The sequence below is a fragment of the Pleurodeles waltl genome, chromosome 7, assembly GCF_031143425.1.
Source record: "Pleurodeles waltl isolate 20211129_DDA chromosome 7, aPleWal1.hap1.20221129, whole genome shotgun sequence".
In the NCBI taxonomy this organism is placed as follows: domain Eukaryota; kingdom Metazoa; phylum Chordata; class Amphibia; order Caudata; family Salamandridae; genus Pleurodeles; species Pleurodeles waltl.
This window is the reverse complement of record NC_090446.1, coordinates 1,134,262,333-1,134,277,670: the sequence shown is the minus strand read 5'-3', so window position 1 is coordinate 1,134,277,670 and position 15,338 is coordinate 1,134,262,333. Positions and strand designations below refer to the sequence as shown.

General features: G+C 46.3%; 1 protein-coding gene across 5 annotated transcripts in view; it reads right to left on the bottom strand.

Moving 5' to 3' along the window:
* The window catches only part of ITGB4 (integrin subunit beta 4), a 330,473-nt gene that overhangs the window by 185,952 nt on the left and 129,183 nt on the right, over positions 1-15,338 (bottom strand). For all 5 annotated transcript variants that reach the window (XM_069200167.1, XM_069200166.1, XM_069200168.1 and 2 more), the window contains exons 7-9: positions 5,651-5,822; positions 5,212-5,475; positions 3,341-3,430 (exon numbers count right to left, since the gene is read on the bottom strand). In XM_069200167.1, the coding sequence (XP_069056268.1) occupies positions 3,341-3,430; positions 5,212-5,475; positions 5,651-5,822 (526 nt within the window). The remainder of the gene's footprint in view (positions 1-3,340; positions 3,431-5,211; positions 5,476-5,650; positions 5,823-15,338) is intronic.

Genomic DNA, 15,338 nt, shown 5'->3' with positions numbered 1-15,338 from the left:
TGCATAGGCTTTGAAGGGAAAGGCTTTCCTAACCTTTCCTAGCAAGCCTCTCTCAAGTGATTAAAGCGGAACATGCCCTATCTTAACCCTGTCGCTGTCTCTCAAGTCATCTAACAAGGCTTTATTCTTGCCCTAGCCTTGTTGAATATCTATCTTGAATCCTTTTGTGATCTGATTAGGGACTGCAGATTATTTTACCACCAAGTATCATCTCCCATTGACATCTCCAGACTGACCTCTACTCATAACAGTCCTACATTTCTAGATGACACCCCGTCATCTTGCACTTAACCGCAAAGAAAGAACTCCTTCTTATTGCATTGAAATCTTCATCCGTGTGGCTATGTTCTACAAATATTCTTGACTGCTATCATACACTGTTGTTAAATCCCAAACCCTTAAGCTTCATAGTAGAGGGCCAGCTTAATTTTCCAAGCACATTAATACCTCAGCAAGAAACAGTAACTACCAACTCAAACTAATCCAGGGGATCAAAACTTTTCTACCCATCCAGGATCTAAAAGACATTTCACATGCTGCAGTCCCTTTCAGACTGAACTATGGAAATGCCATCCTCCTTTGCATCCTTAATACCGACCTCACACCTTTCAAAGCTTCAGTACATACAGTTGCTCGACTGGCCTCTGGAACAGAGAGATTTGACCACATCACTTCCATCTTGATTTCACTAAATTGGATTCCCGTTGAAGGGAGATCTATGTTTAAAGTTGCCTGCATAGTTTACAACATTATCCATTCCAAGCATCTGCAATACCTGGCAAGAAACAGATACTTGGTTGCTGAAATTTGGTTTGTTCATGGTTTTCTAAACATAAAACAGTGTGGTGAAAAAAACACAGAAACTCTGCAGTAGCATAAGGGGACTTGGAAGTACTGGCTTTCTTCTACTTGAAATCCCCGATTTGAAGAAAAAACAGTCTTTAGCAAGTAATGCTCACAGAATTTGGAACTCAATTCCATCGGAAATCTGAACCCTAACATTTCTACCAGCCTTCGTTAATCAGCTCAAAGCCTCCCTCCTTGGTAAATGCTTCTCACTCCACCCCATACTATGTCTACTGGCAATACCGAAGCAAGATGGCTGTGAGATTATTTCTTAGCCTGCTGATCCTGACAACCACAGCGTATCCCTGAGTAATCTCCCTAAGTTCCTGACACAAAGACTTGATGTTCCTCTCTATTGCTCTGCCTTAATATGTTCTCTATGCTGACTGTTCTCCTTGTCATATGGAGCCCTCTGATTTTGCTCCTCCTTATAACCCTGGGTACTGCTTTAAGTTACTTCTCATTTAACTGGTTTTTCCCCAATTTTGTGATTTTTTTTAATAGTTTGGCTTCCCTGTGACCTACTGATTGTTTTTAATATAATTCATGAGGTGTTCTGTAAGGGGGTCAGATGCTGTAGGGCCTGGTATGCTCTATATGAAAATCCTTCACATAAATAAGTGAATACATTTATCCCATCTGACTTTGTGTCATTCTCTTTTCCAATAGGCACACCCAGTGCTTAATCTGAGCACGTGGTTGCAGGTGATGCCTATTAGCACTCATTTTGGAGGACCAATACTTATTTTTCCTCATCTTCATCAGACTTTTACAGAAACACATAAAAGGGGTAAGAAACACATAAAAGGGGTAAGAAGTAGGAAGAGAAAGACAGAAACACAGTGACAAAGGGAGAAAGCAGGAACCTGCAAGGGGAAGGTACAGATGCAGGGAGTGGCTGGTGGTGAATTAAAGAGGTATGATGTGGAACCAAGACCACACAGCCTTGGTATTTGGCACTTCTGGCATTCAATAGCACTGGTTGTAGGCCCGGCCCATATTCCTTTACAAATCAGAAACTAGCCACACCTCAACATCCCAAACATACACACCTCAATGATATGCCAAAATATCCACCCGAAAGGCCACCACTAACACTCCAAGGGAATCCAACATACCATAACATACCAACACCTAAAGAGCTCCAGAAATAAATACAAATGGGCTCCTTCTCATAAATGCTCAGTAATCCCACTCCAAAGGGCGCCTAGCATACACGCCCAAAGGGCACTGTCCCGTACACAGCCTAAGGGCCTCACAGCATAAAAGCCTCTACGGTACAACAACATACACACTGCAAGAAGGGGACAAATAAACACACCATAAAGGCCCAAAATTATACATCCCATGAGCCATGTACATACGCACCCTAAGGACTCCTCAAGGAAGTGCATCCAAGAGCTGTCTAATAAACGTAATCTCAAAAACTCCATCATCCAACCCTAAGCATTCAGACACTCTGGGAATCATAATTTACACAGCAAAAGTGTTTCTCAATATGTGCATACCAAGAACCTCAACACTTCCGGGAACCCACACATAATCACTCACTAAGAATTTTGCCACAGAAAAGCAGTGGCGGCGGGCAGCTTTAGTAGGGAGGGGGCGGTTACGCACACACACACACACACACTCATTCTTTCACACAAAGACACGCGCGCACATCCATTAACAACACTCATACCATTCAAACATGCACGCACGTACCAAACATTCATTTTAAAACATCACACACACTCATTCTTTCACACACGCATGCACGCACATCCATTAACAACACTCATAACACAAAAAAATGCACGGGGTCACCAAACATTCAATTTTAAACATCACACACACACACACTTACCTTCAGCCTCCAGGTCCCAGGAGGGTTGGGACTGCTGCCTTCCCTCATTGGCTGACCCTCATAGGTCAGCCAATGAGGGAAGGCATCAGTCCCAGCCTCGTCACAGAGTGGGATGGGGTCAGTGAGACTGCTGACCCCACCCCACTCTGTGACGAAGTGTCACTGATTGACACTCGCCCTGGGCACTTCGGGGCTTAAACCTGAAGCACCCAGGGAGAGTGTCAATTGGTGATACTTTCCTCGTCACCCAGGGGAGGGCCTTGAGGCACCTTTGCTGAGCCGAGGAGGTCACGCCCATAGGAGCTGTGACCTCCTCAGCCCAGCAAAGTTCAGCTCAGGCAGCCAGGAGTGTGCGCAAATCGTGCATGTCTGCTCCTGGCTGTCTGAGCTGAACATGGATAGTGTCTGTCAGGCTGACCTTTGTTCAGCCTGACAGACACTCTTCATGAGGGGCAAAAGGTGGGGGGGCGTGGCCCCTCCGACCTAAAGGATGGGCCGCCACTGCAGAAAAGTCATGGGGGATTTCCCCACATAGAGTTGCCACAGTCTGAAACTTTCAAGGTCTCCCCTTAGACATCTTGCCCTTGAGGAGATTCTCCTCTCCCCCACAATGTGACCATGCTGTATCAGACCTTTGGTACTCACATCAAAAGCTATCTTGAGAAGATCCACAATGTTGGAGGAGTCTTCCTTCAACTCGCCAATCTCAGAAACAGGAAAATACTTGTGAAGTTTCTGTAAAAAGTGATATAAAAGGAATTGAGTTAGCAGGAGAGTTTGTAATGCCACATTTCCTCCTCGCTGAGAGTAATCACCAGACCAGACTTCTCTCACTCAACTCACAATATTTGTCCAGTGATTGACATTAGCAGAGGCCATTTATGGTGCTGAAGCTGGGAATCATTTGCATGATCTCTCTCGGATATCATATTGCGCTGGGCAGGGATTGAGATATTGTGATATTGCTCAAATCAGCACAGAATTGTCCAACACTAGTACCTCACTGAATAGTCATACTCCTGTGATTCACACCTAAAGGTACAACCAATGTCTCTACTACAAAAGGATGGTGACAGAATACTAGGGTTTTATGTGTTTTGGTTCTGACTCTATCTGGCTTTGTTTTAAAAACATTGTAATTTTGTCCTAAGTCAAATAATACATCACTCTAAGGGAAACACTTTACTCTGTACCACAACACTCCAACACAACATAACCTTCACATCCTCCTTGCATCTCCTATGTACCTCAACCTTAATCCTCTCTTGTGCCTAGTATCACTTCACAATATCTCTATTCCATATTCTCGCCTGTCCTACTGCAATATCGTAGCACTCATGAGACTCTTGAAGGTTCATGGTAACCACAGGGTTTGGGGAAGGGAGAGTTGGGGGGGAGGGGCAAAAAACCAGCTTTGAAGGTGCCACTTGGCAATTAATTATTGAATCATGTATTTACATTTCTGGCCTAGCCAGATATTATGTTTTTCAAAAGCACCATTTTCTCACAATCTCTTGAAAATTTTATTGAAAGAAGCAGCTCAAACCATATTTTTGTAGTCTCTGAATGCCATGCATGTTTTCCTCTCCACCTTGGAAACCTTGAATCCTCTTGCCTGCCTGTGTCGGAAATCAGTGCTGCTCCCCATTATAACCCAACTTGTACTCTTAGGGCCCTGAGGAAATGCTTGTGAGTACTCACGCTCTAGCCAATCTTCTTATCCCAACTTCTATTTGCAAGAGCTTACACTGATGACTCTTAACTCTAACCACAGGAAAACTGGGAAAAATGAATGGAACAGTTTCCTGGAGCAAAAGACTAATTACAGTAATTAAGGACTACTGGAATAGCTACTAAACATGAGTTCCAGAATAGTGTGCTACCCGCCATTAAGTGCTTCAGTGACTTGTCAGCGACAATAAGTGCTATATTAATGAAATTAAAATACAATGCTTCACCCATAGGTTATATGCCTGCAATCAGCCACATATCTGCCCACCCAGTAAATTCTACTGTCTTGTTTTGCCTGATCTCAGACGCCCAAATTACCTTTAAATATTTTATGTGCTTCCATAGATGTTTCTGCACCCTTCTAACTGATTCATTTGCATGTCCTATCTGTGAACTTTAGCCTACATGTGACTTATAATATCTCTTTGGATTTCTCATTGATCTTCTATTTCACTGTAACATCCCTGCTCTCTGTCCTTTCTTCTCTCTGAGGTCTCTTGGGTTTCCTGGACCACCTTCACCACTCTATGACCTCAGGTCATACCATCCCTCTGTGATGTTTTACCTGTCAGTGACCATCAATCGTGCCAGGAACTCCGACCTCTCTGTGACATATATTGCATCTTTTTAACATCTTATCTTTGATTTCTGTATTCTCCTCTCATGATCTCCCTTGTGACTCCTTATTCATGGCTCCATTCTGTACTGTCCCCCTCAAACACCAGTTACCACCTGCCCCCAGCTTCCGACCTCTGCATGTGATCACGTCATGCTCACTCTGATACCTCATAGTAGCTGTAGGAATGGTTGGTGACAGCAAAGATGGGAATGATGCTCTTCTTGCCAAGCAGTCGCACAAGAGTGGGCACAGAAGGGTAATCCTGCTTGGTGTCGTAAGTGTAAGAATCGTCCCTGTCCAGGTGGCATTGCTCATCATTTCGTGTCAGGATTCCACCCAGCACATTGACGCCATCACCTTCGTAGTGAAAGGCCGATTCTGTGGAGAACACAAGGAGATGGGTGCTGTCTGCCCTCCACCCAATGCGGTCCTAGAAATGGAAAAAATCATACAATTAAGGTAGGTCCAGGCCACCAGCTGATAACAAGAGGGCCACTTCTGGCCTTACCATCCTGGGACTACTGCAGACTGAAGGCTCAGGAAGCAATGCCAACTCAGCATCCAATGGGGCACTGCCACCCATCACCTCAGCCTGCCGTGCTCACCGTGCACACTGCTGTCTGCAGGATGGCATCAAAGCCTCCTTCCGGTGGGTCCAAGTTGCCAGAAATACGCTCACTCATCAGCTTGGTGCGAAACTCATCTACATCATTGGTCAAGCGGATGACATTTTTGAAGGAGAAAGGTGGTGTGCTGCCAGTCCAGGGCTCCTTCAGCCTGTGCAAGAGAGTAAGATGAAGGGGATAGGTGAAGTAAGAGACACACTCATGTTTTTTCTGCAAAAGAACAATGCCTACAACAGAGCCTGACCACACTGGAGAACTACACTACACTATGGTGGCTAAAATAAACAGCCAAATAAGAATGACTACATGCCAAATCTAAGAGAATGTAACAATGATCAAATAAACAGCCCAAAATAACTGAGAACAATTTCCAAGACTGTTTCGCAAGCACTAAATAGCCGCCAACAAACGGCCATATTTTTTGCTAGAAAGGCGAAGGACGCACCTGGGAAGCACAGAACTAAATTCCTTTGAGGTTGTTACTCCTACATGTGCCTACATTCAAGATACACAAAGGGTGGCATAACCCGACCTAAACAATGTGCTGTCTATTCTGTAAGCAGGTATAGAAAGGCTCACAGAAATGTCCTCAACAATGCATGTCGGGCACATCTTAGGAACGGCAACAGCAAATCCTTCAATGTAAAGCACCGCAAACTTACTTAAGGGGGACAGTAAATCACCTGGTCAATGACGACCACTGAGTGCTGAGAAGTTATCAAGAAATCATATTCTAAGTAGTTGTTGTATGTCGAGGGGAAGCGTGCAAGGGAGAAAGCAGAAAGTAGTACATAGAGGGGCTTGAGAACGATGGGGGTGGACTCAAGTTTGCAGAAAGAAGTATGATCACCTTTAACTTTAGTCAAGTTGAGGCTGCATTTCTGCATTAGAAAAGGGATATGAAGATTGTTGAAAGTGACGTTATCATGTTCGCTTCTTTTAAAGTGTGCTTAAGTTGACATGGCTCCTCTGAGGATGCTGGGCCTGTGCAGCGACTCTGCTCTGTCACTAGCCCCTCACCCCCTTGCATGTCACAGTAGTTAATCTTTTGGGGAGGCATATGCCTCGAGTTACTTCCTCCCTTTCCTTGTATGAGTCATTAATCTATGAAGATGTATGAAAGCTACCTGCGATTGTCACAATCCCATCATACAAAACACAACATGCTGTGATCAAAGCAACAACCCCTGTTAATGCCACCTTCAAAAGGCCCATACGGATAGCACAGAGTTAGAGGTGATTTACTGCTGCAAACACACTGACACCAAATTCTACTGCCAGGTCTAAGTGGCAGCAGTAACAATCGTTGTACTTGTTGCAGCTTTGCCACCCTAAGCCGATGATGTTCCATGTTGCCCTACATTCATGTGATCCAGGTAACTCCCAGCACACTCCTTCATGGCCAGAGATATGACTTTTCATCCAGCGGGTCAGAGCCACAGTGGAGAGCTTCAGGCTTATTGTTGAAGCCTCAGAGTCATTAAATGGCTATCGAACTGTGGCAAGGAGGAAGAGCGCACCAGGTCTGCGTCCACTCTCCAGACTCCATCCAGGAGGGGTAACCTTCCCTCTTTGTCTGAGGATTACGGAAAAATAGTAGGAGGGTATCTGTGCCAGGGATGAGGAAGCAATAATCAGAGTACTTGAAAATTCTGTCTGTGACTTTCCCGGACAGAAACTTCCGGAAAGTTTATCTGCACCCATCATTCGTTGGGGTCTCAACTTCATTGAAATGACACCCACTAAGTCATGAAGTTGAAACTGATTTTGCATTAACTGGAGTATTGTTCCTACTACGATGTCTGAGTCTCTGTCAATATGCTGACAGTTGTTACATTAGGTACATGAATGCTGCTGTCAGCTGTAGTCCTTCCGTTTGCAAATCTAACACCTACTACATGTTTCTGCTTTGCTTACAGGCCCTACAAGGCCTCTGGTATCTTGGACCTCTGCTCTTTTGCTGCACTAATTCTGGCTAGTTGTCCATTACCAGATTATTAGTTAGGGGTAGCTCCTGCAACCTGCCCAGTCTGACACACACACCAGAAGCTAAGCTTCTCATTTTCCGAAGAAGTAGCTGAAATTCATAAATGCACTTCAGGAATTTTCTATCGCAAGAAGGTGAGCACAAGTATACAACCCACTGGGAACCCAGAAAGAGACACAAAGTAAAATGTAACACTGCTGAAGGATTAAGAGGAAATAAATACAGTGAAGAATCTCAAACTCCAGACACCGATAGACCTAGTGCAGCTTTAGTGACCAGAGACTGAAAGAAGTGGCTTAGACAGATCTAGAACGCAGAACTAGACTAGTTCTGCCAGTAATCTGATCTGCGAATTGTGGAACGTCAGATCCGCTATACCACCAAGGAGAGGCACAGACCTTCCACAAAGATTGAGTGCTTATAAAAGCTAATAAGAACGCAAAGCATTTCTGCATTAGAACCTGAAGCAATGAAGTACAAAGATATTTAACAGTGCAAATATTCAGACAAATGCTTTAGAATTTTGAAATTAGATGCATATTTTGTAAGAAACATGCTTGACCAAAATAGAAGGGAAAATCTGTGGTTGAAGGTTAGAAGAATTGAGCCAACATGTTCTACTGGATTGCAATGTGTTGGGATATTTGAGGATGAAGCATATCAGACTCATCTTAATATTTTCTATATTGGAAGGCACTGGGTGAACGGGCGGAACAAATCACTCTGATGATCTGATTATTGAGTAGAGAAGTCCATTATTTTCTGAGCGAGTTCTATCTCAATATAGCATAAGGTGGACAGAAACTCTCTATATTACTGTATGATGACCGGAACTGAAAACGTTTGGATATTGTGGTATAGCACCTAATCAAGGAAAGAAGGTACACATTACTAGGCCAATAAATCAGCTTCTAGGGATAATATTTGGACTAGAACAATGAGAAGCAAATATTCCATGTACTGCTGTGATTTGATGCAAGGCCTATCGATTTTTTGTTTAAATGGGACATAGAATTAGATGACAAGGTTTTTATAACCTGCAGTTTCAGTTACTGTGGCCTATTTTTACTACTTATCATTAGTGGCCCTCTTGAATGGGAGAATAGCAGATAAATATTGTAACCATAAACAGCTCTCACGTAACACATGCTCTGATTTAGCTTCATAAACTCCCATAACGGTTGATCAAATATTATTCTTTCTTATTTATTTTCAAAAGTTATACTCACTGAAGGAATCTAAAGAAAGTATAGATCTGAGTGAGTATTGCTATTGCTGGTACAGTGGTTTTTGTGGACAACACGGATTCTTTGCAGAAGTATGCCAGAAAGCTACACTTCCGGCTAGAGGTGGCCAGATGTCGGAATCGTGAAAGGGAGAGCAGGGTAAAGGCATCCAGAATGGCCCTCATGGCGGATGGTAAAGGGAGGGCTGTGTCTGGCAGCGAGGTAGGTGGTCATGTCCTGGGCTTTCTCTCCAAGGTGGTTATCTAGTGCATCACTGAGTCGTTGGAAATAAACCATTTCTTCAGATATGGCTGCCAGCTGTCTGAATTCTGTGATACCCTAAAGTGTTCTTTCAAAAGTACTGAGGAGTAGCTCATCCAGAAAGAGTAATATTTCTCAGCTTTCGAGATCACTGGCTTTTAGTGTCTGAGCCTGAGCTTGTTTCACATTCTCTCTCTGGTGCCCAATCATTTCCCCACTGTACATGATTAAGAGTACTGTTCATGACTTTGATGGTGGCTATCTGGTGCTCCATTTGGTAAATCTGGATACATTTGAGGTGGCATGGTCTTTATGTGGGGTTAAGGTAATGCATACACCAGAGAGCCATTTAGTGAAGGTCAGGATGGCTGTGGACAGTCAGCTACACTAAATATGGTGCTGGAATAGTTCTTCAGAGGCTGTTAGCCAAGGTTAGAATACCAATCTTCTTCCATGTGCAGCATTAGTCTGAGATGTGATCTTCCCTGATTGTTTGTGCGAGGTTGATATGATGGGCAATAGAAATGCATGGCAGTCACTGCAAGTAAGTGGGTACAGTATCTAAATATTTGCTAGATATTTAATCCTTTGTGGATTAAGTGTGATGAGTGTGTAGGTCATGGTATAAGGTGTCAGAGTTGTACTGCATCCCGGCTGTTTATTAGGGCTTTGGTATAAGTGAGATTAGACTAAATTAAACCAAATGATGAAGTGTCAGAGTATATTCAGATTAAAGAAGAATGGTCAGTGAAGGCTTTAGCAAATGTAGCATTGTTTAGAGGAACTGTGTGAGTGGTTGTGTTTGACAAGGGGAGAGTCACAGTACGGTCCCTTGTTGGCACCATTCCTCAGAATTATCTTCTTTCCAGGATGTGCTGTTCACAAGCCAGGGTGGTGTGATGAAGAACCAGTCTACCCTCTTCTTACTGGAGAAAGAGGAGACAGGGAACACACTTCAGATTTTGGAAGTTGCTTGAAGCAGACATTTATTTGGGTTGTGAATACTGTGTAAAGGGCCCAAGGGTTCACCAATGAGTGGACAGGGCTTACTATGAAATCCCAAAGTCCTCTTTTTGGGGGTAGTGTGGTTGAGCAGCCATACGCTTAGCACAGAGGAGTGCAAGACATCTACAAATACACACAATAGTAAATAAATGAGACACACGACTCAAGAAGGAGATCCACATCAATTTATAAAAATAGCAGGTATTTATTTATATATATTTAGGCATCAATGAAAAATCATTTAGGTAAGTATGTTTTTAAATCGGAATTATTTTCACTTTAAAAAGTGCAATTTCCGAGTTCTGCAATTTAATCCTATGAGAGGAACAACAAGTTCTGCAAACAGGTACTGTATGACGACTAACGGGACCAATGCCCGAGCCTTAAAGTGACTATTGGGCAAGGGTCAGGAACACACCAACAGGTCACCCCAGGCAGCATTGGGGCAGCCTGGTACAGAGGTCTAGTAGGGCGCCCTGTGCCCACTGTATTTCAAAGGAGATTGGTCTTTGTGGAAAAAGACAGCAGCCTCTGGCTAGGAAGTCACTCGAGGTCAAACAACAGGTAGGTTACAAACATGTGGTGCTCGGGGACATAGGCGCACCTTTGGTCCTCTTCTCAATGGGTCTGGGGCAACGGGTGCAGAGGTGTACTTTGGTATTAGGTTTTTGTGTCCAGGAGCATTCGCGTTTGAGGGATCCTGTGGTCTGAGGCTGCAGGCGTCGCCAGGGAGTCCAGGAGGGGTGAAACCACAGTCGACCCGATGCCAGAAAAGCTGGGGTACTTCGTTGATACCAATGGTCTACTTCAACTCAAGCCCCAGGTGACAGGTGCAGTGGTTGTTTTAGGTGTCAGGTTTCTCTCACCACAGAGGCCGTGGGGGGGGGGGGGGGGGGGGGCTGCGGGTGACTTGTTTGAGTCCAGGAGGGTTGAAACCATGATGGACTCAGACTTTGGGCAGCTGGACAACCTTGTTGGCACCGGTGGCCCACTTCACCTCCGGTCGGGGAAGGCAGGTGCAGTGGTGACTTCAGGTGTTGGGTCTTGGCAGTTCCAGAGGCTTCAGAGTCCCTTCTTTTGGAGAACAGGTCTGCTGTTCACGGGAGGTCTTGAGCCTTTATTGAAGGCAGGCAGGCAGTCTGGAGTCACGGGCTGCAGGACGAGTCGACTTTGGTACAAATTTCGATGTGGGATGCAGACAGGCTGGTGGGGTTGGTACCAAGTCAGCTGCTTCCTTTCTCTTCTTCTGCTGCTGCAGCTTTTGGGTGTCCTTTGTCTTCTTAGGTCACAAGGATCTGCATCTCTGGTGCCAGGGGCTCTCCCAAATACTGAATTTAGAGGTCGTAGGGCTGTATAGGGTGGTATACAGTGGGTTACTGACCCTTGGGCTGACTACGCCACCTATATGTTCACTTCCTGTGGGAACTGGGCATAATACAGTCTCACAATTCCTAAGTATGCTATCACCAAGATGGTTACTTCTGAAAAATCATGTCCACCTGGCAGTAGCCCACTTTAGGGGTGATACCAGCCTGGGTGTGGCACGCCTAACTGACTGGCTAATTCTACCGCCTGTCCAGGTGCCAAATGGGCTCTGGATAGAGGGGGTGGCTTCCTTTTCTGTGAGGGGAACCAGATTTGTATTTCAAAGGTGGCAGCCCTTTTAGGCTTGCTGCCTTAGGAAGGCTAATCAGCAGGTCATCCTGCGGGAGGGGATGTTACACCCTCTTCCCGGCAGGCTTATGTTCTGGACCTCCTGACAGCAGAGGGCTCTCACCCTAGGGGTCCAGAACAGTGTCTTGGGTGGCAGGTTGGCAGAAACTGGTCAGTGAGCACCCTGGAGGCCCGTAGGGTTTAGGGGGCACCTCTAAGGTGCCCTCTGGGTGCATTGGTAAACCCAACACTGGCATCAGCGTGGGTTCACCAATACAAGATGTTTTGTACCAAACATCCTTGTCTTCAGTGAAGCCATCATGTAGCTGGGGAACTCGTATTGACCAGTGTCCAGCATATGCATTTAAAATGGCTTCCCTGGTCACTTACTATGTCTGAGAGTCGACAAAGACATAGCAGGGGCATGTCTGCTCATGCAGATATGGCTTTACATGTAATATGACACACTCTGCCTTAGGGCTGTAAGGCCTGCTAGAGGGGTGACTTACATATATTGCATGCAATGTCAGGGGACATGGCACATAGGGTGTGTGTCATGTTGTGTATTCACTTTTGTCTGCACCAAGACACGCAGCCTGCAATGGCAGCCTGTCATGTTCTTGTGAGGGGTTCCTTAGGGTGGCACAATTAGTGCTGCAGCCCTAAGGGACCATCTTTAGTAACCTAGGCCCTAGGTACTAGGGGTACCATTTACTAGGGGCTTACAGAGGATGCCAAAGGTTTTGCCAGTTGGGGATATAACTGTGCAGTTTTGGGAAAGAGATCTGGCACTGAGGACCTGGTTAGCAGGAACCCAGTGCACTTTCAGTCGAAATCACATACCAGGCAAAAAGTGGGGGGTAACCATGTCAAAAAGAGGCACTTTCCTATAGAACAACGGTACTCAAAGTACGGCCCGCGGGCCGCCAGCGGCCCCACGGACCTAGCTTGGCGGCCCGCGAGACGCACACCAAACGCCATTTCATAATGGCAGCAGTATGTAAACATAGAAGAGGGCCGCGGGAGCATGCTCCCGCGGCCCTCCTCTATGTTTACATACGGCGGCCATTGTTTATGGCGTTGCCCTGACGATCCTGGAAGCCAAAGCCCCATAAAAGTCAGCGCTTGCAGCTAACTTTTACGGGGCTTTGGTCGTCTGCTTCCTGTCACCGGCTCCACGTCTGCTGCCCGCCTGCCTGCCTGCTGTTCCACATTTGTGGCATCTTTACAGTGCTTTGAGTCAGGTAAGGCTCTTTGGTTATTTATTTATTTGTTTTTAATGTAGTGTGTGTTACTGGGGTAGGCGTGAGAGCAGATTGCGCTGTGTGTGTGCGCTGTGTGTGTGTTACTGGGGTAGGGGTGAGAGCAGATGGCGCTGTGTGTGTGCGCGCTGTGTGTGTTACTGGGGTAGGGGTGAGAGCAGATGGCGCTGTGTGTGTGCGCGCTGTGTGTGTTACTGGGGTAGGCGTGAGAGCAGATGGCGCTGTGTGTGTGCGCGCTGTGTGTGTTACTGGGGTAGGGGTGAGAGCAGATGGCGCTGTGTGTGTGCGCGCAGTGTGTGTTACTGGGCTAGGGGTGGGAGCAGATGGCGCTGTGTGCAGATGGCGCTGTGTGTGTTACTGGGGTAGGGGTGAGAGCAGATGGCGCTGTGTGTGTTACTGGGGTAGGGGTGAGAGCAGATGGCGCTGTGTGCAGATGGCGCTGTGTGTGTTACTGGGGTAGGGGTGAGAGCAGATGGCGCTGTGTGTGTTACTGGGGTAGGGGTGGGAGCAGATGGCGCTGTGTGCAGATGGCGCTGTGTGTGTTAATGAGGTAGGGGCGAGAGCAGATGGCGCTGTGTGTGTTAATGAGGTAGGGGTGAGAGCAGATGGCGCTGTGTGTGTTACTGGGGTAGGGGTGAGAGCAGATGGCGCTGTGTGCAGATGGCGCTGTGTGTGTTACTGGGGTAGGGGTGAGAGCAGATGGCGCTGTTTAGCATTGTTTTGAAAAAGGGGGTGGGGTGGTTGTTCCCCCTCTAAGCCCCGCCCCCTCTAAGCCCCGCCCCCCGCTGTCACTTCAGTGCGGCCCTCGGCCGCAAACCATACTGCAATTTTGGCCCCCGAGAAAAAGTTTGTGAGTACCCATGCTATAGAAGTTATATTAATTTTTATTGTAATCTAAACTCTAATGCTAAGAGTCAATATGCGTTTCACTCTTGGCTCTTCTCAATGCATGGTATTTTTGAATGGTGAGACAGTTGAAGAATGACTCATGATACCACTCCGGGTGGGTTTTTTTCCATGTCAGTGTTCAGGTCTTGAATTTGGTACTAGTTTGTAGCTGACACTCTGATGGTGATATAGTTGGTAGCCGGTTGAGGAGGAACAATGGGAGGAAAGGGAGGAGGAGCAGTTGTGAGTGAGTTGCAGGCAGAAAAAGATCTCGAAGGATGTGGAAGGGCATGATTGGGTTGGGTGTGGAGGGGGGACTGGGTATGCAACTCTGTGAGTGACTGCCCAGTATGGGCAGCTGAGGGTAAAGGGAGTTTATAAAGAAAAGGTTGAGGGATAGAAGAGGAAAGACGGCAGCCTGGGTGGAGACGGATTGGAATGAATTATGGTTTGTAGATGGAGGGGAAAGGACTCACAAGCAAAGGTGTGAGTAGAGACGCTGCAGAGGGGAAAAGAGTTGAGAGGGAAGGATGTCAGCTGAAGGTTATACACACAGAACGTAGGATGGTGCCATTAGGGAAGAGGGGTTTGTAAGGAAATGCCTCCTTGGCATGGTTACCCCCTTACTTTTTGCTTTTGCTGATGCCAACTTATGATTTGAAAGTGTGCTGAGGCCTGCTAACCAGGCCCCAGCACCAGTGTTCTTTCCCTAACCTGTACCTTTATCTCCACAATTGGCACACCCTGGCATCCAGGTAAGTCCCTTGTAACTGGTACCCCTGGTACCAAGGGCCCTGATGCCAGGGAAGGTCTCTATGGGCTGCAGCATGTCTTATGCCACCCTGGAGACCCCTCACTCAGCACAGACAGACTGCTTGCCAGCTTGTGTGTGCTGGTGGGGAGAAAATGACTAAGTCGACATGGCACTCCCCTCAGGGTGCCATGCCAATCTCACACTGCCCATGGTATAGATAAGTCACCCTTTAGCAGGCCTTACAGCCCTAAGGCAGGGTGCACTATACCATAGGTGAGGGCATAGGTGCATGAGCACTATGCCCTACAGTGTCTAAGCAAAACCTTAGACATTGTAAGTGCAGGGTAGCCATAAGAGTATATGGTCTGGGAGTCTGTCATACACGAACTCCACAGCACCATAATGGCTACACTGAAAACTGTGAAGTTTGGTATCAAACTTCTCAGCACAATAAATGCACACTGATGCCAGTGTACATTTTATTGTGAAATACACCCCAGAGGGCATCTTAGAGATGCCCCCTGAAAACATACCCGACTTCCAGTGTGGGCTGACTAGTTTTGCCAGCCTGCCACACACCAGACATGTTGCTGGCCACATGGGGAGAGTGCCTTTGTCACTCTGTGGCTAG